Here is a 25,566-nt window from a genome sequence, read left to right on the forward strand (position 1 = left end):
CTTGATTCCCTGGTGTGGTGGTTGACCATCTTCAACTCCCTGTTAGCTGATCTGGGTAAGAACAATGAACCAGAGAGTAGGAGTCACCACTCTGCTGAGGCTCAGGGCCCAGCTGGCACATGGGCAGTTCAGAGATTGAAGTCTCCTGTGTATGCACCATCCCTACCGCCAACCACTGGTTCAGTAAAAGTGACAGAGGAGGCATATGTAGAAAAGTCACATCTGAGTCCAGCTCCATCACACTCAGGAGCACAAATTCCAAAGTAGGGCCCTCTGACATTGGCACAGAGCTCCAAATCCATCTGCCATAACTATCAACTCTGTGGATCTCCATAACCTTCAGGAGAACCGGTAACTAGGGTTGTATCTACTTTGACTTTTTCTGGGATCCTTCTGAGGTATGCATAAGCACGACCCGTCTAATGACCTCCTGATTCTTTTTGGAAGACTCTTAGCCAAATAAACTCATTTGTCTTTGCCATTTCTCCCTTTTATTCAAGGTCAAAGAGCAGTTTTTAACACTTGATCCAACATGTAGGCTGAGATATTCTGCTGGTCTGAGTTAACCTTTTTATTCGCAGCTTCTCCAGTCAGTGATTGGTAGTAATCCCTCAGCGCCAGGGAGGCTCATCCCCAGGAGTCATGTACTGAGTTTGGCTTAGAGAATGGCCACATTTGAGCAACCTGAAGGCTCTCAGGAGATAACTCTTAGGCACCCTACAGCTCTAGGCCTAGTTCATATTTCAGGCACACAGGCTCCTAAGCATAATCATCAATATCAATGGCTCATTATTAGACCATCCTTCCTTGTTGATCTTTGCTGTTGCACTTGGAGGATTACTGTTGTTCCATTAGGGAATGTGATGGAGCTCCCCTGGGTGGAAAATCAGCCCTCCCTCAGTTGATGTTTATAACTGTAACTACTATAAAAATACCCAACATATATCCTAACATATTTATGTTCCCTATATGCATGCCCTGGAGAACTCCCCCCTACCCATGTATCCCCCATCAATAACACCCCACACCAGAGTTCCTCCCCTGCCATAGTTGAACCTCTCTATGGTCTGAAAGTTCTTCAACAATCATAATATATTGCCAAATTCAATTAACAGGAAATTGAAATACAGTGATGGATTTAAAGTTTAGAACTAGAATATGTAGTAATTTAGAAATACTAAAGTAAAAATAAATTGGTGCATTAATAAAATGAAAACTATTATAAACCTTTGTTTCTAATGTTTTGCCTTTCATTACTGTAATAGGTGTTGCCCTGTATGTACAGTGGCAAGGCACTTTCATTTCTTCCTCAGTGTCTACATCCTTTTTTTTTCCTAATTTTTAATTTTGTCTTTAAAGAAGTTTTAGATCACAGTAATTCACATACACAATATGGGGACTCCCAGATATTCAACATCAAACCCTTTTCCCCTTTCCCCAGCAATGATCTTTTTACATGTTCATGTTATATTTGCTGCAGCTGATGTACAAATTTTGAAACATAGCTATCAAACATGGTTCCATTTTGGTTTACATTATGGTTTATATTTTAGACTGTACAAATTTCTAAATTTTTTATTTCCTTATGTTTTACATTATAGTTTACATTTTAGTTTATAGACTTTTATACACTTTAGATGTAAGTTGACATGTCCATCATTGCATGATCTTGTGGAGAACTTCCATTGCCCCCCAGTGACCCTGCTTCCATCCATGCTATACCTCTCTCCCCCTCCCCTCAGGGCACACTGTGACACTCAATCTTCACTACTTGAGGAACCAGATTTACAGATACTGCAACGATGCTGAGGACTTGACATACTAGACTGCCCTAACTAGTTAAGAGCTGGCAATCCTCTCTAGAGACCCAGTTGCCTCTCTTTGGGAACATCAGGTCTCCCCAGGATGTGGGTATACCTTCACACTCATTGTATGTGTCTCCACCCAATGATATAACACACTATGACAAACTAAGCACTCACATACTCCCTAGAAGCTAGCCCATGTACCAGATGCCACCCGCCCTAAGCACATTAAACATGGGATCCTTCCTTATTATATTTTCTAAAGAGTTTTCTCAACAGTATAGTTTCAACAATATACCTGACATTCTCCCATATTCAGTGGTTGCCCCCAGCACTCTCCCCAATTCCTTGGGTCATCTGACCCATCCTTCCAACCCCAGCCCCCCTCAAGCTCACAAAGCCCCACCACAAGGTATCTCTATGCTCCCATCTTATCCCTTCTCTGTACAAATACTTACCTCCAGCTTATCATAGACTTCACCCATGTAGGCATAAGCTCACAACCTTCCTCACCCCCAAATTCCTTTAAGTCTATCTTCCAGTCTTTAGCTCTCTGAGACAGCTTGGTTTGCTTGTTTCATATCAGAGAGATCATGTAGTATTTGTCCTTCAATGCCTGGCTTGCTTCACTCAACATAAGGATCTCAAGATTCATCCATGTTATCACATGTGTTTGTACTGTATTCCTTCTTATAGCTGAGTAGTATTCCTTTGTATGTATATACTACATTTTATTTATCCTTTCATCCATTGATGGGCATTTGGGTTGATTCTAACTTTTGGCAATAGTGTATAATGCTGCTATGAACATTGGCATACATATATCAGTTTGTGTCCTTATTTCAGATCTTCTGGGTATATACCCAGCAGCGGAATTGCTCGGTAATATGGCAAATCTGTAGCTAACTCTTTGAGAAACCACCAAACAGTCTTCCAGAATGGCTGGATCCTTCTGCATTCCCACCAGCAGTGAATGAGTGTTCCCTTTCCTCCACATCCTTTCCAGCACTTGCAGTCTTCTGGTTTTTTTGATAGCTGCCAGTCTTATGGGAGTAAGATGGTATCTCATTGTAGTTTTGATTTGCATTTCTCTAATAGCTAGTGATTTTGAGCATTTTTTCATGTGCTTTTTAGTCATTTGTAATTTTTCTTTGGAGAAACATCTGTTCAAATCTTTTTCCCACTTTTTAAATGGATTGTTTGTCTTTTTATTTTCAAGATATAGGAGTTCTTTATATATGCAGGATATAAGTCTCATATCAGGTATATGGTTACCAAATATTTTCTCCTATTGTGTAGGGTCTCTTTTCACTTTCATGACAAATTCCTGTGAGGTGCAAAAGGCTTTAATTTTGAGGAAGTCCGATTTATCTATTTGTTCCTTTGCTGCTCATGCTTTGGGTATGAAGTTCATGAAGACATTTCCTATTACAAGGTCCTGTAGCTGCTTCCCTACATTGTTTACCAAGGTCTTTATGGTCATGGCTCTTGCATTTAGGTCTTTGATCCTTCTTGAGTTGATTTTTGTTCAAGGTGTGAGATGGTAATCCTCTTTCCTTCTTTTGCATATGGATATCCAGTTCTCCAACACCATTTGTTGAAGAGACCATTCTCTCCTAGCTGAGTGAGCTTGATGACCTTGTTGAATATCAGATGACTGTATATATGAGGATCTATATCAGAACTCTCAGTTTGGTTCCATTTGTCAGTGTGTCTATCCTTGTGCCAAAACCATGCCATTTGCACTACTGTAGCTTTGTAGTATGTGTTGAAGTCCAGTAGTGTGATTCCTCCAGTTTAATTTTTCTTTTTCAGTATGTCTTTGGCTATTTGGGGCCTCTTTCCTTTCCAAATAAATTTCATAGTTAGTTTCTCTAGTTCATTAAAAAAAAATGCTGTGATGATTTTTATTGGAATTGCATTGAATGTGTAGATCAGTTTTGGTAGGATAGACATCTTAATAATATTTAGTCTTCCTATCCATGAACAAGGAATATTCTTCCATTCATTTAGGTTTCCTTGAATAGTTTTGTATAGTGTTCTGTAAGTCTTTTACATCTTTGCTTAAATTTATTCCTAGGTATTTGATTTTTTTATTTACTATTGTAAATGGTATTTCTTTATTTCCTCCTCAGATTGCTCCTCATCAGTATACAGAAATGCTACTGATTTTTGTGCATTGATTTTATACCCTGCGACTTTACTGAACTCATTTATAAGTTCTAGAAGCTTTGTTGTAGACTTCTCAGGGCTTTCTATGTATAGGATCATGTCATCTGAAAATAGTGAAATTTTGACTTCTTCCTTTCCAATTTGGATTCCTTTTATATCTGGTTCTTGCCTCAGTTCTTGAGCAAGTACTTCTAAGACTATGTTAAATAGGAGGGATGATAGTGGGCATCCTCATCTTAGAGGGAATGGTTTTAGGATTTCACCATTGTAAATGATGTTAGCTGTGGGTTTTTCATATATACCCTCTATTATGTTCAGAAAGTTTCCTTCTATTCCTATCTTTTGCAGTGTTTTTATCAAGAAAGGGTGCTATATTTTGTCAAATGATTTTTCTGCATCTATAGATATGATCATGTGATTTTTTCCTTCAATTTGTTTATTGTGGTGTATTACATTAATTGATTTTCTTATGTTGAAACATCCTTGCATACCAGGAATGAAGCCCATTTGGTCGTCATGTATAATTTGTTTAATGTGTTGTTGAATACGATTAGCAAGTATTTTGTTGAGGAATTTCACATCTAGGTTCATTAGAGGATTGGTCTATAATTTTCCTTTCTTGTGGTGTCTTTGTTTGCCTTTGGTATTAGGGTAATGCTGGCATCATAAAATGAATTAGGCAATATTCCTTCTATTTCAATTTTTTGGAAGAGTTTAAGTAAAATTGGTGTTATTTCTTTCCAGAATGTTTGGTAGAATTCACCTGTGAAGACATCTGCCCCAGGGCTCTTCTTAGGTGGGAGGTTTTTAATGACTGATTCTATCTCTTTCCTTGTGATTGGTTTGCTGAGATCATCGATTTCTTCTTTTGTCGATGTAGGCTGCTTATGTGTTTCTAGGAATCTGTACATTTCCTCTAAATTGCCTTTCTTGTTGGAATACAGTTTTTCAAAGTATCCTCTTAGGATAGTCTTAATTTCAGTGGGGTCAGTGGTGATATCACCCTTCTCATTTCTTATTTTGTGTATTTGCATCACCTGTCTTTTTTTCTTTGTTAGTCTAGCTAAGGGTTTGTCAATTTTATTGATCTTCTCAAAGAACCAGCTCTTTGTTTTGTTTATTTTTTCAAGTGCTTTCCTATTTTCTATTTCATTAGTTCTGCTCTGATCTTTGTTATTTTTTTCTTTCTTCTTTCTTTGGGGTTGATTTGTTGTTTTTTTACTAATCCCTCCAATTGTGCAGTTAGTTCTTCAATTTTAGCTCTTTCTTCTTTTTTGATGTTTGAATTTATGACTATGAATTTCCCTCTCAGTACAGCATTTGCTGCATCCCATAAGTTTTGATATGCTGTGTTATCATTTTCATTAGTTTTAAGGTAGTTATTGATTTTTGTTGAGATTTCCTCCTTGACCCACTGTTTTTGTAAGAGTGTGTTGTTTAACTTCCATATCTTGGTGTCAAATCTGGGTCTCTGGTCCTTGCAGATTTCCAGCTTCACTCCACTGTGGTCATAGAAATTATTTTGTATGATTTCAATCTTTCTGAATTCATTGAAACTTTCTTTGTAGCCTAGCATGTGGTCTATTTGAAGAATGATCCATGTGCACTTAAGAAAAATGTATATCCTGCTGTATTTGGGTGTAATGTTATGTATATGTCTATTAGGTCCAGATCCTCTAATATATTGTTCAAAGTCTTTGTTTCTTTATTGATTCTCTTTTGAGATGTTCGGTCCAATGGTGATAGTGGTGTGTTAAAGTCCCCCACTATAACTGTAGAGACATTTATTCCTTCGCTTAGTTTCTCCAGTGTTTGCCTCACGTATTTGGAGTTGCCCTTGTTAGGGGCATAAATGTTTATTATTGTTCTTTCTTCTTGAAAGATTATCCCTTTCACTAACATGTAGTGTCCATCTTTGTCTCTCACCACAGTTTTACGTTTAAAGTCTATTTTGTCTGATATTAATATAGCTACACCTGCCCTTTTTTTGGTTATTGTTTGCCTGTATTATTGTTTTCCAGCCATTTACTTTCAATCTACTTGAATCCCTGGGTCAAAGATGAGTTTCTTGTAGACAACATATAGATGGGTCATATTTCCTTATCCAATCTTCCAATCTGTGTTTCTTAACAGGTGAGTTTAATCCATTGACATTTAGTGTTATTACTTTCAAGGAATTACTTATATTAGCCATATTTTCTTTGGATTTGTGTTTGTCATATGTTGTTTGATTTTTTTTCTCTTTTTGTAGTTTTAGTTGTTCTTACACTCTCCTCCCACTCTGTCTCTCCTGATTTTTTTTTTCTTCCTGCAGAACTCCCTTTAGCATATCTTGAAGGGCAGTTTCTTGTTGGCATACTCTCCTAGTTTCTGTTTATCTGTGAGTATTTTGAACTCTCCATCAGTTTTGAATGCTAGCTTTGCTGGATAGAGTATTCTTGGTTAGCAATTCTTTTCTTTTAGTACCTTGACTATGTCATACCACTGCCTTCTTGCCTGCATGGTTTCGGATGAGAGATCAGCACTTAATCGGATGGAGCCTCCCTTGTATGTGATGGTTCTCTTTTCTCTTGCTGCTTTTAGTACTTTCTCTTTGTCTTGTGCATTGGATAATTTGACAAGTATATGTCTTGGGGTAAGCCTTTTGGGATTTATGCTGTTTGGGGTGCATTGTGCTTCCTGGACATGTACATCCATCTTCCTCAATAGTTTGGGAAGTTTTTAGCCATTATTTTCTCCAAAACCCCTTCTCTTCCCTTTCCCTAATCTCCTTCTGGATGCCTATAATGCATATGTTTGTGCATTTTGCATTGTCGTTCAGGTCCCTAAGTCCCTGCTGGATTTTTTCTATCTTTTTATTGATTAATTCTACTATTTGTTTTATTTCAGATGTACTGTTTTCCACATTACTAATTCTTTTCTCTGTCTCTTCAAATCTACTGTTATTTGCTGAGAATGTATTTTTGATTTCTCAGATTGTTCTATTGATCCCCATCAGGCCCATGATCTTTTTGCTCATGACCACAGTTTCTTCTGTATACTCTCCAAGTGTTTTCTTAATATGCTTAATCTCTTCCTTCCCTTCATTGAATTGGTCCATGATACATGTTTTGAGAGCTTTCATCGCTTGTTTGATGTTCCACTTCTCTTCCTAGTTTTTAGTTTGTTCATTGGATTGGGCCATATTTTCCTGATTATTGGTTTGGTTTGTAGTTTTTGTTGCTGTCTAGTCATGATTTTATCTTGTTCCATTTATTCTGTTAATTATCTTCTTCGTCTAGTCTTGGGGTTTATTTAGTTGTTTTGTGTGTGTGTTAAGTCTTCTCTTTGTCACTTTTTTCTTCTTATTCTATTTCCTTGTTGTTGGCTAAGTTCCCTTGAAGGAAAACATTAGGTCTAGGGAAAGCAAAAGGGGTAAGAAAAGAAAAATATAATAGTAGTATTGATAGTGAATGTTAGCAGAAGAACCATGTGAGATCTAGGAGAATGGATATAGAACTTATGTAAGCTGTGTATAGTTATAACTATCAAAAAGTGGAGTACCTATAATGAGATAGTAAACTGAATATGGGGAGGAATATACTATGAATTAAAAGGTCAGTGTGGTCAGGAGAGAGGGAAAAAGAAAAGAGAGAACAATAATATAAAGAGTGAATTAATGATAGAAAGCAGATTAGAGGTATTAGAGATAAAAATTCAGAAATATTGGGGGCTAAGAGAGAGATGTGGAATGTGAGAGAAACAATAATTGATGGAGGAGAGAATGATGTAAAGGAAAGTGGATAGCATTGGTAGCCAAAATCAGTACACACAGAAAAGAGAAAATTGAGGATGAGGAAGCACAGCAAATAAAAACGGACTTTGGCCCAGTGGTTAGGGCGTCCGTCTACCATATGGGAGGTCCGCGGTTCAAACCCCGGGCCTCCTTGACCCGTGTGGAGCTGGCCAGGCACAGTGCTGATGCACGCAAGGAGTGCCGTGCCACGCAAGGGTGTCCCCCGCGTGGGGGAGCCCCACGCGCAAGGAGTGCGCCCGTGAGGAGAGCCGCCCAGCATGAAAAGAAAGAGCAGCCTGCCCAGGAATGGCGCCGCCCACACTTCCCGTGCCGCTGACAACAACAGAAGCGGACAAAGAAACAAGATGCAGCAAATAGACACCAAGAACAGACAACCAGGGGAGGGGGGGGAATTAAAATAAATAAATAAATAAATCTTTAAAAAAAAAAAAAAAAAGAAAAGAAATGTTGCCTGCAGCACTAATATAAAAAAAAGAAAGAGTTAAAAAGAAAAAGAGAAGGTAGAAAAAGAAAAAGAAAAAAGGGCAGTGGGGGGGGGGGATAAAGGGGAAGGAAAAACAAGAAAACAAACCAAAAAAAAGACCAGACAAGGCCTCAGGCAAAGAATCCTCTTTGCAATTGAATAAACTGCTTAGAAACCTGACCTTCCCCTTTCTCCCTTCCTCACTTCCCTCTCTCCAAGGCAGCAGGAAGGCTGCATGATGGCTCCTGTAGGAAATTCAAATGGGTCCCTGGTGAACCAACTTACCTGAGAAAATAATGTTTCTTAATTTCTTGAGAGAGTAACCACCCCTTGCCAGGAACCCTAAATATGCTATTGGAAGCTCTAAAGCACGTCCTACTGTCCATCTCCCTTAGGTGTGCTACAAGGGGATTAGTTAATTTTCTGACTCTACCTTCTCCCAGACCAAGTTTCCTATCCCAGGGTGTTTAGGTAAATTGGGCTCTCTCACCAGATTCACCTCTCCTCTCTTCTCATGCTCTCCCCAAGTCAGCTGATGTGCTCCTCCAAACTCAATAAAAGGGGGGGACCAGAAAATTGAACCTGTACTCTTTGAGCCCCTCTGTACCTCTCATCTAAACTCTCCCACTCCCAGAGTTAGTCAGTGACTGGAGGGGTAGGGCAATGCTGGATTTCTGGGAGTGCTGGACTCGGGAAACAGAGGCCTGGGAGAATGTGGACTCGGGTGTGTAGGTCTGTGAAACGTGGGCTGTAGGGGTTCAGGGGACACAGACTTGGGGTTCATGCATTTTGGAACATGGGGCTTGGAAACTCCACCCCATGACCAGCAATTCTCAATGAATGCTGTGGCTCTTAGCCCTAGGGGAAAGGGATTTACTTTCCCACGGCTTCCAAGTTCAGTGTTAAAAACCCGCAGATCTACCTTGAGCAAACACCAATTCTGCTGCAGTCTCACCAGATCGATGTCCAGACATCTCCTGCCCTGCAGGTTCCCAAAAGAGCCTGCTCTGGCAGGACTCCATCACCACACAGTTGGTCCTTTGTAAGAGAGATGACAATAGTGTACTTACTCTGATGCCATCTTGCCCCACCTCTCCCCCTTCCTCTTTTTTTTTTTTAGATTTTATTTTTATTTATTTAATTCCCCTCCCCTCCCCCAGTTGTCTGTTTTCTGTGTCTTTTTGCTGCGTCTTGTTTCTTTGTCCGCTTCTGTTGTCGTCAGTGGCACAGGAAGTGTGGGTGGCACCATTCCTCGACAGGCTGCTCCCTCCTTCATGCTGGGCGGCTCTCCTTATGGGTGCACTCCTTGCACATGGGGCTCCCCTATGCGGGGGACACCCCTGTGTGGCACGGCACTCCTTGCGCGCATCAGCACTGTGCATGGGCCAGCTCCACACGGGTCAAGGAGGCCCGGGGCTTGAACTTCGGGCCTCCCATGTGGTAGACGGATGCCCTAACCACTGGGCCAAAGTCTGTTTCCCTCCCCTCTTCCTCTTAAGGCTTTGTGGTCCCAGCTTCTTCCAGTATCAGCTGTAGGCTGGGATAAGTCTTGTCTCTCTCCCTGGGCTCATTTTTCTCCAGGCTCAGCTGCTTTGTTTTCTCCCCAAGGTCAGCTTAGACTATCAGGTGAACAGCTTGTCTTCTTCCTGGGGCCTGTGCCATGTCTAATGGAGCCTTCTCTCTTTCCTCATGTATTCTGCTTTTTACTTTCTAGAGCTTCAGCATTAAAACTCCAACTTTCTACTCTGCCATGTCATTTTCTCTATGAGTCCCCGCCCATGAAGTTGGCAGGGATTCAACATCCTACTGATGTGGCCCAATCAAAATCTTAATCATAATTTAATCAAGTAAAAGTGAAACCTCTGAATCTAATACCATCTAATATGCAAACAGGCCAGTTTACAAATATAATCCAATATCTATTTTTGAAATTCATAAATAATACCAAACTGCTACAACAGCAAATAGATGGTTCATGTTTTTTATCCATTCTCTCAGTCTATGTCTTTTAATTGGGGAATTCCAGTCATTAACATTCAATGTTATTATTGTAAATGCATTATTTACTTCACCTATTTTATCCTATGGCTTTCTGTTTTCAGAGCTTGCCATTGTCTGTCTTTTGACCCTTTAATTTGCCCTTACTGATAATCTTCATTTCTACACTCTCCTCTGAGTCTCTTGCCCTTGTTTTTTCCTTTCAGGCTGTAGCACTCTCTTTAGTATCTCCTGTAATTCTGGTTTTTTGGTAACACACTCTCAGTTTTTGTTTGTCTGTGAAAACTTTAAACTCACTCATTTTTGAAGGACAGTTTTGCAGGATACAGAACTCTTGACTGGCAGGTTTCTCTTTCAGTACCTTAAATACATCATGCAACTGTCTTCTTGCTACCATGGTTTCTGATGAGAGGTCTGCATTTAATCTTATTGAGATTTCCTCGTATGTGATGCCTTGCTTTTCTCTTGCTGCTTTCAGAATCCTTTCTTTATCACTGATATTTGTGCCTTAGAGTAGGTCTATTCAGATTTTTTTCTGTATGGGTTCAATTGTCTTTCTTGGATATTGATATTTATGTTTTTCATAAGGGTTGGGGAGTTTTCAGTTGCTATTTCCTCAGATATTCTTTCTTCCCCTTTTCCATTCTATCCCCCTTCTGCAACACAAATAGCATGTATGTTCATGCAATTTGTATTGTCATTCAATTCCCTGAGATCATGTTTCATTTTTCCCATTCTTTTCTTTATCTTTTTGCCTGTCTTTTCATGTTCAGTTTCACTGTCCTCCAAATCACTAATTCTGTCTTCAAGCAGTTCAACTCTGCTGTTATGTGCCTCTAATGATTTTTCAAATCTCATTCCTTGTGTCTTTCATTCCCAGAGGTTCTGTTACTTTTCTTTGCAGGCTTTCAAATTGCTCTTTATGTTCATGCAGTGTCTTCTTAATATCCTTTTTCTCTTTAGTCATATTTTCCTTCAATTCTTTGAATTGATTTGGGAGATTTTTGTGATTATCATTGATTATCTTAAATTCTGTATCTCATCAGGATAGTTGTTTTTTTCCTTTTCTTGGCCATATTTTCCTGTTTCCTAATATGGCTTGTAGTTTTTTTACTGATGTCTAGGCATCTGAATATGTTGGTGGATTTACTCTGATGGTCAATTTCCCTCTCCTGCCTAGTGTTTTTGTTTTGTTTTGTTTTTTATCTCAAAGCTATTCTTTGAATTTTGGTTCAACTTATTCTGAGTCTTTAAAATTGCCCAGCTTAAGTTCTCAAAATCGGGCCAGGGACTCATTAATGGATGCAGATTTTCTCCCAGGATTTTAAGTTGAGAAACTTAAAAGTGATTTTTCTCTTGCAGTTTCCTGGCAGGCTAGCAGATGACACTCATTGGTGAATCAATCCATGGAGGTGTTTCTTTCAACCTCCGCTTGTTCTTGTTTCTGGTCTGGCCAGAGCTGAGATTCAAAGTGAGCTCTGCTGGCCAAATTCACTGAAAAGAAAACACTCTCCTCCCTGCATCTCATTCTCCTTTTTGCCAGGAGGAAGACCTCTGTTCCCCTCTCAGTCAGCTTCAGGGAGCCATAGATTTTATCCAGACTGCTAGCCTTGAAGGTGGGGGATGTGCGTTTAGTAACTCATGACTGTCATTTCATGTTCGTCTCTCTGTGCCTTGCTCTCATGGGGGTTGCACAGCATGTTTTCATCTACTAACTACCAAAGCAGATCCCTCAAACAGCTTTTGACCCTTTCTCCATTGTTTTCATGAAAGAACTGAGCCCTGCCTACTCTGATGCCATCTTTTCAGAAGTCCATATTTATTAACATGCATCCTGAGTCAGACACTAAAACAACACAGAGAAATAAAATACAATTTCTAATCTTTGATCAAATATGTATCAAGTAGCTCCATTGCACAAAAGCAGTAGGACAGTGTTGGTGATATCATGGTAAATATGACATGGACTCTGTCCCCAGTGAGTTCATAGTTGAAAAGGGCATTGAGGGAAGCGGACTTGGCCCAATGGATAGGGCATCCACCTACCACATGGGAGGTCCGTGGTTCAAACCCCGGGCCTCCTTGACCTGTGTGGAGCTGGCCCATGCGCAGTGCTGATGCACGCAAGGAGTGCCATGCCACACAGGGCTGTCCCCCACGTAGGGGAGCCCAACATACAAGGAGGGTGCCCAGTAAGGAAAGCCACCCAGCACGAAAGAAAGTGTAGCCTGCCCAGGAATGGTGCTGCACACACAGAGAGCTGACACAGCAAGATGACGCAACAAAAAGAAACACAGATTCCCGGTGCCACTGATAAGGATAGAAGTGGTCACAGAAGAACACACAGTGAATGGACACAGAGAACAGACAACTGGGGGAGGGGGGAAAGGGGAGAGAAATAAATAAATAAATCTTTTTAAAAAAGGGACATCGAGGCCAACATTAATGGATCATTAGGGAGCCAAACAAGACATCATACAGTAAAATGTTAAATAGTTCGGCAAAGTCAATAAGAACTGAGAAGAGAAGAGATTGCTAAGATCTGTGCTTGACAGAAATGGCCTACTGTGAAAGGCTAGAACTTTTCTGGGCCTTAACATATGGGGAGGAGTTGAACAGATAAAGAGTGGCAAAGCAGACATATCAGATGGGGGGAAAGTTAGAAACACCCTTAAGGGATGGAGGTGAACATGGTGAGTTGAGAGAACTGTAAGGAACCTGAACCAGCTAGAACAATGCTGATAAGCAGTGGAAAATAATGTTGGATATGTAGGTAAAAGCTCACTTCCAAAGGTCCTGGAATTAGGTGAATGGCATGGAACCTAGTGAGCCCCTGATGGTCTTTGAAGAGGAGGAAGACATGATAGTTGCTGATCAGTCCTGGGGTGCCTCTTGCATACTTCATATGGTTCAAATGCAGTGTCTTCATTGCTCCTCTTGTAACTTTTTTCCTTACCTGCTTTTGGCTGCTGCTGTATTTCCATGTTAATAATATTATGCTTTCTCATTTAGGGGAAGCACTGGTTCATCAGACCTCAACGACCTGGAGGCTGGTATTGGGACCCCCAAGAGCAATCAGAACAATGGCATAATCCCAGTCATTCAAAGGTCACCAGCCCCAAGCACACGCAGCATGACCTCAGTCGGCAGTAGAGTAAGTGCACAAATGTGAAGGAATACCTCACCTCTGGGACTTGACCTCACCACAATAGCATGGCTGTGTTTGAGCTTTGCCTATCTCAGAGCATGTTTACAGCATGTTTAATGGTAGAAGCTTTTTTTTTTTTAATCAAGACTGATTCTCCAACATCCTTATCTCCTGTCAGGATGCCCAAAGCTTAAACGAAAGGGCAGGACCAGGTTCAACGGTGATATTTGTATGATGGGAATCTAAATGGCTATATGAATGAAACAAATATGGAAGTTTTAATGTACTCAACTTACGGATATCTTATGAGAAGTAGCATGGGTGATGAAAATCAGAGGCTTCAAAAAATTCTTTAAAATGATTTAAGTCAGGAAAAGTAGAACCTTGAAATATTTTTATAGTTTTATTTTCTGTATATCCATTATAAGGGGTCAATATATAATGAAAACTTAAATTTCATATTATATATATATATAATAAATTATATTTTATATTGTTTTTCTCTTTTAAGGGGCACTTTAAAGGAAGAAAATGGAGAAAGTACCTGAAAATGTTTTCCTTTGTTAAATATTTTGTTGGGAGTCATTCTTGGGGTAAATTAAGATCTATTATACTTTTAGATTAAGACGCATACGTATAGCTAGCATCTATATTTAAGAAATCCTTACATAAGAACCACAATTCTTTGATTCAGTCAATATTTCATAAGGGCCTACTGCATATGAGACACTGGTCCAGGTACTGGAAATGTAGCAGTGACTAAAACAGACAAAAATGCCCCCATGGAGCTGGTATTCTAATATATTAGAAGGTGATAAATCCTGTTGGGAAAAAAAAAAGCTGTTCAGCTTAAGGGGAGTAGGATCAGGAGCAAGTGATATTTGAGCAAAGTCATATAAAAATTAGCCATGCATGTATCTGGGGGAGATGCTCCTCTAGGATGGGACAGCACTGATAATCAGCAGGTCCAAACAATAAAGGTTGTTCCACTTACTGCTGGCCTCCATTTTGAATGGTCAGTGCCCTTCCTCAACTAATTTTTAAAATACTTTAATACCTCTGTGACAACAGCCAGTGCTAAGGTCTTGAAGTGAGCATGTGCCTGGTGTGCAAAGGAAGATCAAGTAGTCCAGTGTGGCTGTTGTGAATAAATGAAGGGAGAAGTAGTAAGAGGTGAGTTCACAGAGGTAATAGGAGCAGATAGGGCCACTGTTGGGACTTTGGCTTTAACTCTGATGGGGGAGGGAAGCAGTTATAAGGTTTTGAGTATAAGAATGTCATAAACTGGCTTCTGTTTAAGCAAGATATTGGGACTATGCTGAGAACCAGCTGTAGGGGAGCAATGCTGGAAACGAGGAGGCCAGTTAGGGAGCCATTCCAATATTTCAGGCGAGAAACGATAGGGTCTTAGAACAGGGAGATAGCGGTAGAAGTGGTGAGAAGCAGTCAGATTCTGTATATATTTTGAAGGAAGAGCCAAAAGGTATTCAGACAGATTGAATAATAATAATAGATTTATTTAAACACTTAGAATCTAAATTGTACCTACTGATTAGATAAAAGGCACATTTAAAATTTCATAAATATTTATGCTAAACTCAACAAGGAGATTCTGCTCAATAGCCAGAAAACTACATGGATAGTTGAGGATTACACTCACTTCTTTGACAACCTAACAAGGACTGATATTCAAAATATTTAGCAACTTTTATGGCAGGACTGAGCAATCAGAACAGACATTGGTGCAGGGTCCTCCACGCCATTAATCCGGGTCATGGCAAGAGCTGGGGCTGCGGTGGAAGGGGATAATGGGGTGAGGGCATGGGTAGGCAGTTTGGGAGTAGTGCTGTTTACCAACAAAAGTATTTTATAGGTTTTAATAGCTGGCGCAGCTGCACCACTGGGTAGCAGCTGACTATCAGTCCAATAACCAATAAGTTAGCTGGGTTTGTTCTCAAGTATTATCTCTCCCAGTACTATTTGAGATTATTAAAGGGAAAAAATGATGTTTGTCATATGCTAATACCTTCAAAACTAACAGTTTCTACATGTTTATTTCTTTCTTCAATAAATCCTAGATTTCCCCAGCAAAAGTTCCCTATAATAGAGTTGCATATATATACATACATAGGTACTTCCTGTTTCTATTTCACTTTTGCATTCTAGCTCTCTACTGAATGAAAGAAAAAGCAAAACAAATAGAAATCATTTTTGCTGAAAAAACATAAGACAGCACAGTAGTTTATGAAGTACATTTGCTCTTTCATGACGAAGGGTAAAGGTACATAGAGTTAGACAATGATCAAGGTAACAATTTCTTCATTTCTCCCATTTCTCAGAATCTCTTTGTTTCAATGTTCTTTTCTACTTTACCATGTAGGAATTAAGTTTTAAAAATGGAAAACCTTTAGAATATGAAAGTCTCTAACTTGTCTTCTGGCAACCTGTTAATTTTAGATTTGGCATTCAGAAACTTCAGAGTATGTATTGCATGTTAATGACTACACAATATTAATTGGCCCATTGATGCTCAATATTAATGATAGTCCCAGGGCAGTGGTTGGAAAATTTGCCATTGACATAATTGCCTTTCAGTGAAGGTCTCCATGTGGGGAACAACTCTTTGAAGAGAAGATGTTGAGAATTGACCTAAACTAATTTATTCATTTGACCTCTCTCATATTTTTTGATCTGTGATAATCATTGATAGTCTATGGCAATTAGAGGAGCTGGGTGTTATAAACCTCCCACTTACAGGTATTACGTGTTAACAAATCATTAAAGACCAAAAATAGTCCATATTGAAGCTGAATTGATTAGCGAGCTCATCAAAGTCTCCGTGAATATCTAATGTGGGGACTAGATATAGGGCAATAAGGACAGAATTACTTCCAAATCCTGAAGGACATTGAAAGGCACCTTTTGATTGTGTACAGAAGGGGGAATTAAACGGTATCTTTAGGGTTAATCATTATCACACTGTAGTGTCATTTGCATGAGCATTTAACTTTGTCCACTTTCCCAACTATCCAAAATTAGTTTAATGCTCCAGCAGGCTTGGGGTGATATGGTAGTCAACCCCTATGGGCATGGGCAAAATTGGGAAGAGTTTTTATTTATCATAAGTTACAATGAAAGCAAATCTCAGGCTGAATTCTGCTGCCTGTACAAACATTTATTAGCAAGCAGACACACGCAAGTAACATCACCTGTTCCTGTAAGCTTAAGAAGTTCCCACTCCCATCTTTTTATGAGTTTTGATAACCCCTCACATGAAAGTTTTATTCCAACATATTTGCAACCAGCTACATTCTGATCACCCAGCCTTCTAGATGGACAAGATGGCATGATCTTCTGTTAAATAGGGATGGAGGAGGTAAGGGGGCAAGGGATGGATGAGAGTAGGGCGTGTTTACAATGGAGACAAATATAGGACCAAACACTTTTCTAGGCCCTAACACTACTCTGAGGGTATGAAAAATGCCAAATTCTTAGACATAGTTCATCCAAGATTGGATGTATCTGTATCATATTTCTTTCAAACTATGTAATAGAAAGCTCACTGATTTTGCCAATAAAAATTATTTCTAACATTTTTTCGTGTTAATAAATTTGCTGGTATAGATTTTAGATAGTCATTTTTATATAAGTTTTGGAGTTATATGGAATCCTGATGAAGGTCCTTCGAAAGTTAATGAGCTCCTCCTAAAGTAATACACACAAATGTGATTACAACGAAGTATATTGATATGGGAATGTTTTAAAGTAAATTGATAGTATAATGGTTTCTTCATTTTTATTTTGTGAGCAGGAGCATGGTTTTGAAAATTCCATGAGTTTGGCTACCATTGAAAGCACCTCTGAGGACCTTTCAAAGAGTCACCGCAGAAATGCTTCAGGCACACCTTCCATAGCAGTGTCCGGGGCCTCCCTGTCCTCAGGTGGATATTTACAACATTCCCCCTCTGTTGAAAAGCATGACTAAATCAGATGGAAATGACTGATACTCTGTATGACAAAAAAAAGGATATTTTGGGGAGTGGATGTAGCTCAGCAGTTGAGTGCCTGCTTCCCATGTACAAGGTCCCAGGTTCAATTCCCAGTACCTCCTAAAAAATGGATGTTTCATGCTTTAGAAAATAAGGATCCATTCCTTGACCCTTAGTGGTCAGCAGAATCCTTGAGAATTACTTGATGAATGGCTTGGGACTCTAGCATTGATGAAAAATCCATTTATTATATGTATATTCTAACCAGGAATTATTGCCAAGTTTCAGAGCTACACCAGAATGTTAGGAAAGACATGTGGGAAATACAATTTGCTACAGACAGATAATATATAAGGGCATTTACAGAGTTCAAGGAATGATGGTTCAAGTGATATGGTGGTCAGAAGTTCCCTATATCAGACAGATAAATAACTTGGAACAAGATGAAATAGACACCTTTATAATAAAAGTTTGAGAATTCAATACACCACTCTCATCAATAGATAGAGCATATAGTCAGAAGATCAATAAGGAAACAGAGAATTTGAATAATATGATATTGAACTAGTCCTAGCAGACATATAAAGAACATTGCACCCCAGAACAGCAGGAGACACAGTCTTCTCAAGTGCACATGGATCATTCTCCAGAATAGACCACATGTTGGACCACAAAACAAGTCTCAATAAATTTAAAAAAGATTGAAATTATATAAAGCATCTTCTCTGACAATAATGTAATTAAGCTGGAAATAAATAACAGTTGGAAAACTGGAAAATCCACAAATACATGGAAGGTAAGTAGCACACTCTTAAAAAATCAGTGGGTCAAAAAAGAAATGACAAGGGAAATCAGTAAATATCTTGAGATGAATGAAAATGAGAATACAACATACCAGAACCTATGGTTGCAGCAAAGGCAGTACTGAGATGGGGAATTTATAAACCTACCTGCTTACATTTAAAAAGAAGAGCTAAAATCAAGACCTAACTGCACACCTGGAGGAACTAGAAAACAAACAGCAAACTAAACCCCAAGCAAGCAGAAGGAAAGAAATAACAAAATTAGAACAGAAATAAATAAAACAAAAGAGAGCATTAACAAAATGAAAAGTTGGTTCTTTGAAAAGATCACTAAAATTGATAAACCCTTTAGCTATACAGACAAAGAACTAAAGAGAGAAGATGCAAATAAATAAAATCCGAAATGAGAGAGGAGACAGTGCTTCTGCCTCCACAGAAATTAAAAAAAAAGATCAAAGAGGATACTATGAACAATTGTATGCCAACAAATTAGACAAACTAGATGAAGTGGACAAATTCCTAGAAACACATAACAGTCTACACTGACTCCAGAAGAAATAGAAGACCTCAACAGACCAATTACATATAAAGAGATTGAAACACTCATCAAATACCTCCTAACAAAGAAAACCTCAGGACCAGATGGTTTCACTGGTGAATTATATCAATCATTCCAAGAAGAATTAATACCAATCCTGCTCAAACTGTTCCAAAAACTTGAAGAGTATTAAACACTACCTAACTCATTCTGTGAAGCCAACATCACCCTAATACCAAACCCAGATAAAGACCCAGATAATTTTGTTTACCACTGGAAAATAAAATTAAACACCAATTCCTCTTATAAATAGAGATGCAAATATCCTCAACAAAATAATTGAAAATCAAATTCAACAGCACATTAAAAGAATTATATACCATGATCATCAAGTGGGTTTTATCCCAGATACGCAAGGATGATTCAACATAAGAAAATCAATTAATATAATACAACACGTTAACAAAATGAAAGGAAAAATCATACATGATCATCTCAATTGACACAGAAAAGGCATTTGACAAAATCCAATATCCTGTCATATTTAAAACATTTAGAAAACAAGGAATAGAAGGAAACTCCCTCAACATGATAAAAAGCATACATGAAAAGCCCACAGTAAACATCATACTCAATGGTAAAGGAGATCTGGACCAAGACAAGTATGCCCACTGCCACCTTAGTTATTCAACATTGTTGAATTCAATATTGTACTGGAAGTTCCAGCCAGAGCAGTTAGGCAAGAAAAGGAAATAAAAGGCATCCAAATAGAAACAAAAGGAGTAAAACTTTCACTATTTGGAGATGTCATGATCCTATATATAGAAAGTCCCTCAAAATCTTTTGTGCATCAGTGGTCTTTATCACAAAAGTAAAAAGACAACCTACTCAATGGGAGAAAATATTTGGAAACCATGTATCTGAAAAGGGTATAATATTCAGAATATATAAAGAAATCCTACAACACACCAATAAAGAAAACAAACAACACAATTAGAAATGGGCAAAAGACTCAAATTGACATTTTTCCAAAGAGGATATACAAATGGCTTAAAAGCACATGAAAAGATGCTCAACATCACTAGCTATTAGGGAAATGTAAATCAAAACCATAATGACCCCTCTTGCCTTTTGCCTCATTGTAACCTGAGAGTGAGATGGGTCATCAGCAGCTCCACCGGAGTCATCCATGAAAATTCAGCCAGGGTTCCCACTCTTGCCATATCTGTTTAAACCTACATGGTCTAGAAAAACAGTCTCAATATGTGCTGCCAATGTTTCCATCAGAGCACAAAGGATATAGGCTTCATCAAATTGGATTAATTGATCTTCCATGAATGGACTGTCCAAGATATCTACCTGTCTAAAACAATGGTAAGTCTTTGTATATAAAATAAAACTTAAAAAGTAAACAAAAAAAAAACAAAAAAAAAAAAACAATGAGATACCATTTCATACCCACTAGAATGGCTACTATTTAAAAAAAAAAAACAGAAAACTACAAGTGTTGGAAAAGATGCAGAAAAATAGGAACACTCATTCATTGCTGGTGAGAATGTAAAATGGTGTAAGCACTGTGGAAGACGGTTTGGCAGTTCCTCAGGAAGTTAAGTATACAATTACCTTATGACCCAGCAATTCCTTTACAAGGTATATACCCAGAAGAGTTGAAAGCAGGGACTCATATAGATATTTGCACACCAATGTTCCTAGCGGCATTATTCACAATTGCCAAAAGATGGAAGCAACCCAAGTGTCCATCAACCGATGAATGGATAAACAAAATGTGGTATATACATATGACAGAATCTTATTCAGCTGTAAGAAGGAATGAAGCCCTGTCCTGATACATGTGACAACACAGATGAACCTTGAAGTCATTATGTGGAATGAAATAAGCCAGACATAAAAGGACCAATATTATATGATCTCACCAATATGAACTAATTATAATAAGCAAATTCATCAAGTTAGAATTTAGAATATAGGTTACCAAGTGCTGGGTTGGGGGTAGGGAATGGGGAGTTAATTCTTGATTTGTACAGAATTTCTATTTAGGTTGATTGTTACATTTTGGAAATGGATATTGGTAATTGTAGCACAATGTTGCAGTTAACTGCACTGAATTATCTATGGGAAGGTGATTAAAAGGGAACTTTAGGACACATATATGTTACCAGAATAAAAATTTAAAGATAAAACATAGGACTTTATAACATACTGAAACCTATTTTAAATGATGGATTATAGTAATAGTAAAATTATAAAAATACTCTTTCATGTATTATAACAAATGTACTATGCTAATGCAGGGTGTTAATAATAGGGTGGTATATGGGGAAAATGCACTCTAACATTAACAATGAAATATAGTTAATAGTGCAGTTTTAGTGTTCTTTTATCAATTGTAACAAAGGTACCACACTAATGCAAAGTGTGAACAATAGGGAGGTATATAGTGATGCTATAGCTTTACATGATTTTTCTGTAAACCTACTATTTGTCTAATTAAATAAAAATAAAGTAATTTTTAAAAAATAGAATTGGTTGACTTGCCTTTTTGTCAAATATGACAATAAAGTGAATTATCAAAATATTAAAATCATGAATGGTTAATGTTTTATTTTGTCCAAGCTTAAGAGCCCATTCTATGAGGGTTTTTCAAAGTCTAAGGGCAAAACTGAAGGCTTCCACATCTCAAAACTTCATATTTTGCAGTAGAGCACTTAAACTCTCTCATGGTAATTGAGTGAAAGGCAATTTTCAAAATACTGTTTTAAAAATGGAAGAATGTTAACACAAACAGAATGAAGTTAAAGACTCTGACCATTGCTTTCATGACACTATGCCCTATGCCTAGGAAGAAGTGGAATAAAGATGACCTATTAGCAATGAAAAAATGAAATTTTCTAACAAGATAAGATGATTCACATCTTTCTTTTTCATGATTTTCCTCCAGACCGGAGTAGATCTGAATTAGATTTGAGTGGGTCATTTTCAGAAGACTTAGAGGATACTGGAAGCATAAGAAGCAAATCTGTTCCTGGGGCTTTAGACAAAGACTTGGTAAGTTGGATGTGGAATAGAGTCTAATGATAATGAGAAAATAAGGGCATGCTCTTGCTACAAGTCATTTCACTTTAAGTTGATGATGAATTGACAGAAAAGTGAGGATATACAATAATCGCTTCCTGTTAGTCTCCACAGTAAACAAACAGAAGCAACTGAAAGAATGACTTAGAAAAGGTAACAGAAAATGCCCTAAAAATGATTGAAGTGATGAATGAACAACTATGTGATTATACAAAATACTACTGATTGTACTCTTTGAGTGGATTTATGCTCTATTAATATGCAAATATAAAATAGATTTGTTTAAAAAAAAGGTAACAGATAATAGATGAATCAGTGAAGATTATCTCTAAGAAAATACCTGTTTTGGTTTTTAATTCCTGAGTAAATGTACATTGCTTATTCTAAACCTGGGGGAAAAGATATCCTAGCATTTCCTAAACTTAATACTACTAGATACATCTGACTGCAAAATTTATAGGAACATTTCTTTATGCCAAGTTGCCCCCAATAAACTGCTTTCTTATCTGAGACTAAATTATGTGAAAAATCAATGTTAAGTCAATTCATTTATAAAATGATACGGTCAAATTAGATTATCATCAAAGTTCCTTCCAGCTCTAATATTCTGAAATTTTGACTTCTATAATTTCTTTTTTTTTCACTATAAAATGGTTAACTTAATTTTTTTTGTCTTTATTTTTTTAATGGTACATTAAAAAAAATATGTCCCCATATACCCCCCACCCCCCTCACCCCACTCTTCCCCCCATAACAACAACCTCCTCCATCATCATGAAACATTCATTGCACTTGGTGAATACATCTCTGAGCACCACTGCACCTCATGGTCAATGGTCTACACCATAGCCCACACTCTCCCACAGTCCACCAGTGGGCCATGGGAGGACATACAATGATTTCCATAATTTCTATAAAGAATTTGAACTCATTGGAAGAAACATATCACACAAACATTAAATTGTTTTAATACAATTTTTCAAAGCAAGCTAGGAAACTTGGAGTTCTAAAATGAAATATTATAAATATTATAAGTATAAAATGTGTAAATGTTTAAAGTAATTTAAAATCCACCACAACAAAATGGGGTCAGTGAGATCAAATTGTTTCAAAGCTTATTGTGCTCAACCTTTAAAGGGCAGTTAAGGAAAGAGAATTTGGCTCAACAGATAGAGTATCCACCTACCACATGGCAGGTCCAGGGTTCAAACCCAGGGCCTCCTGACCCATGTGGTGAGCTGGCCCACGCACAGTGCTGATATGTGCAAGGAGTGCCATGCCATGCAGGGGTGTCCCCCATGTAGGGAGCCCCATGCCCACAGAGTGTGCCCCATAAGGAGACCTGCCCTGCGCGAATAAAGTGCAGCCTGCCCAGAAGTGTTGCTGCACACATGGAGAGCTGATGCAGCAAGATGACACAGCAAAAAGAAACACAGATTTCCATTGCCACTGACAAGAATACAAGAGGACACAGAAGAACACACAGTGAATGGACATAAAGAGTAGACAAATGGTGGGGGGAGAGGAGAGGAGAGAAATAAATAAATAAATAAATAAATAAATCTTTTTAAAAAATAAAGAACATTTAATTCCAATGTTATTAAATTATTCCTTATCTTAGAAAACTATGAAGGTCTTTGGGAAGCAGATGTCTTTGAGAAGCAGATATGGCTCAAGTGATTGAGCTCCCAACTACCATATAGGGGGTCCTGGGTTCAGTTCCCATGGCCTCCTAGTGAAGGCAAGCTGGCCTGTGCTGCAGAGATCTGGCCCACACCACAGAGAGCTGGCCCACGCAACAAGATGGCCCACTGATGCAAAAAGATGATGCAACAAAAAAGAGACAAAGAGGAAAGACAATGAGAGACACAGCAAAACCAGGGAGCAGAGGCAGCTCAAGTGATTGAATGCCTCTCTCCCTCGTCGGTGGTCCCAGGATTGGTTCCTAGTGCCTCCTAAAGAAAAGATGAAGAAAGAAGACATGCAGACACAGAAGAATGCGTAGTGAATGGACACAGAGAGCAGACAGCAAGTGCAGGCAGTGGGGGAAGGGAGGATAAAAATAAAATAAATCTTAAAAAAAGAAAACTATGAAAGTCTTCAAATTCATATTATGAAGGCAGTATAACCTAAAAACCCAAACCTGATTTTTTTAAATGTTCACAAAAGGAAGCTTAAATAAAGTTAATTTATTAATTTATATACAAAACTTGAAATAAAATATCAAAATCTAGGAGTGACTCAAACAAATATTGCAATAAGGATAACTAGGTTTTATTCTATGTGTGAATGGAAGAATTAATCTATATAAGAATGCCTATTAATATAATTAATTACATCATTATATCAAAGGAGAAAAACGCAAGCCTATGTTAATAAATGCTGAAACTTTTGAGAAAACTTTACAACAAAGGTAATAAAAATGCAAACTAATTAAAAACTAACAGGAAACATTTAAATATGATTTACAAAATTTAAATATAAAAAAATCTACAACATACATCATTTTTAATGTTGAAATTATAAAGCTACTTCCATTAAAACCAAGAAAAAAACAGTAATTCACATTATTACTATTATTAATCAACATTGTTTTGAAGGCTGTAGAAAATGCAGTAAGACAAGAAAATGAATGTTCTTTATAAATATTAAATAAAATATGAAATAATATATTTTTGCTAATAATATGCTTGTATACCCAGAAAATCCTAGATGATTTAATCAGAAATGATACCAGGATTAATAAGGGAATTTGGAAATATCAGCAGCTTGGTTAGTCCAAATTTATGGTCCTGTTTGGGGCTAGCAAAGATCAGCAAGCTACCCAGAAATTTAACAGGAAATCTGATAAAAGAGACAGATATATAGGGGCTTGATAAGCAGTCCAAACGTTCGTGCAATGATTCAGGAAATAGAAACAGGAGAAGGCCTAAGCTATCCAAACATCTCTGGCTGACCATGGGGCCTAAGGGAATGCACAGCGAAGACATGAGAAGGCAGAAATTAAGAATTGGGGAAGACTTCAAAATTACCTGACTTTGAATGTACTCTACAAAACACACAGACATCCCTAAAAAGAGGGTTGAAGCATCACTGGCTTGAGGTGTTTGAGCACAACCTCTGAAGCATCATTAATTTATTATTAACCTATGTAGATACAGGGATGATCCTTAGGAATTCACTATTAAAAACAGAAAAAAGAATTTAAAAAATAAAGCAGAGACAACAGCAACTGCATACAGGACAAAATACATATTCCACAGATTGTTCCAGGCAAGTTACTAAACAATTATAAAAATTATAAAAACAACAGCAGCAGCAACCTGGAGAGGTAAAAAATAATCAGAATACAGAATTGATATAATGTGTGAAACCAAATGTTGGTTCTTTGAAGAAATAAACAAAAATTGACAAGCTTTTAGCTAGTCAGGATTTCTCAACCTCAGCACAACAGACATTTAGAAGTGGAAAATTCTTTTCTATGGGGTCTGTTTTGAGCATTGCAGGATGTTTAGTAGCATCTCTTACCTCTATCCACTAGATGACAGTATCACCCCACCAGTTGCGACAATCATAAATGTCTTCAGGCATTGCCAAATGTCTTCTAGTGAACAAAATTGTCCTGGATGAGAATCACTAAGCTCAACTGACCAAGAAAAAAGTGAGAGGATACAAATTTCCAAAATCAAGAATGAAAGAAGTGACATCACTACTGACATAACAGTGATCAAGAGGATTATAAGGGAATACCATGAAAAACT

At 37.9% G+C, this 25,566-nt stretch overlaps 1 protein-coding gene across 2 annotated transcripts in view; it reads left to right on the forward strand.

Annotated features, from left to right (window-relative positions):
* Positions 1 to 25,566, forward strand: part of SYTL5 (synaptotagmin like 5) — a 287,943-nt gene that overhangs the window by 233,582 nt on the left and 28,795 nt on the right. For both annotated transcript variants that reach the window (XM_058292189.2, XM_058292188.2), the window contains exons 7-9: positions 13,247 to 13,388; positions 17,194 to 17,323; positions 21,672 to 21,778. In XM_058292189.2, coding sequence (XP_058148172.1) covers positions 13,247 to 13,388; positions 17,194 to 17,323; positions 21,672 to 21,778 — 379 coding nt within the window. The remainder of the gene's footprint in view (positions 1 to 13,246; positions 13,389 to 17,193; positions 17,324 to 21,671; positions 21,779 to 25,566) is intronic.

The sequence above is a fragment of the Dasypus novemcinctus genome, chromosome X (genome assembly GCF_030445035.2).
Source record: "Dasypus novemcinctus isolate mDasNov1 chromosome X, mDasNov1.1.hap2, whole genome shotgun sequence".
Classification (NCBI taxonomy): domain Eukaryota; kingdom Metazoa; phylum Chordata; class Mammalia; order Cingulata; family Dasypodidae; genus Dasypus; species Dasypus novemcinctus.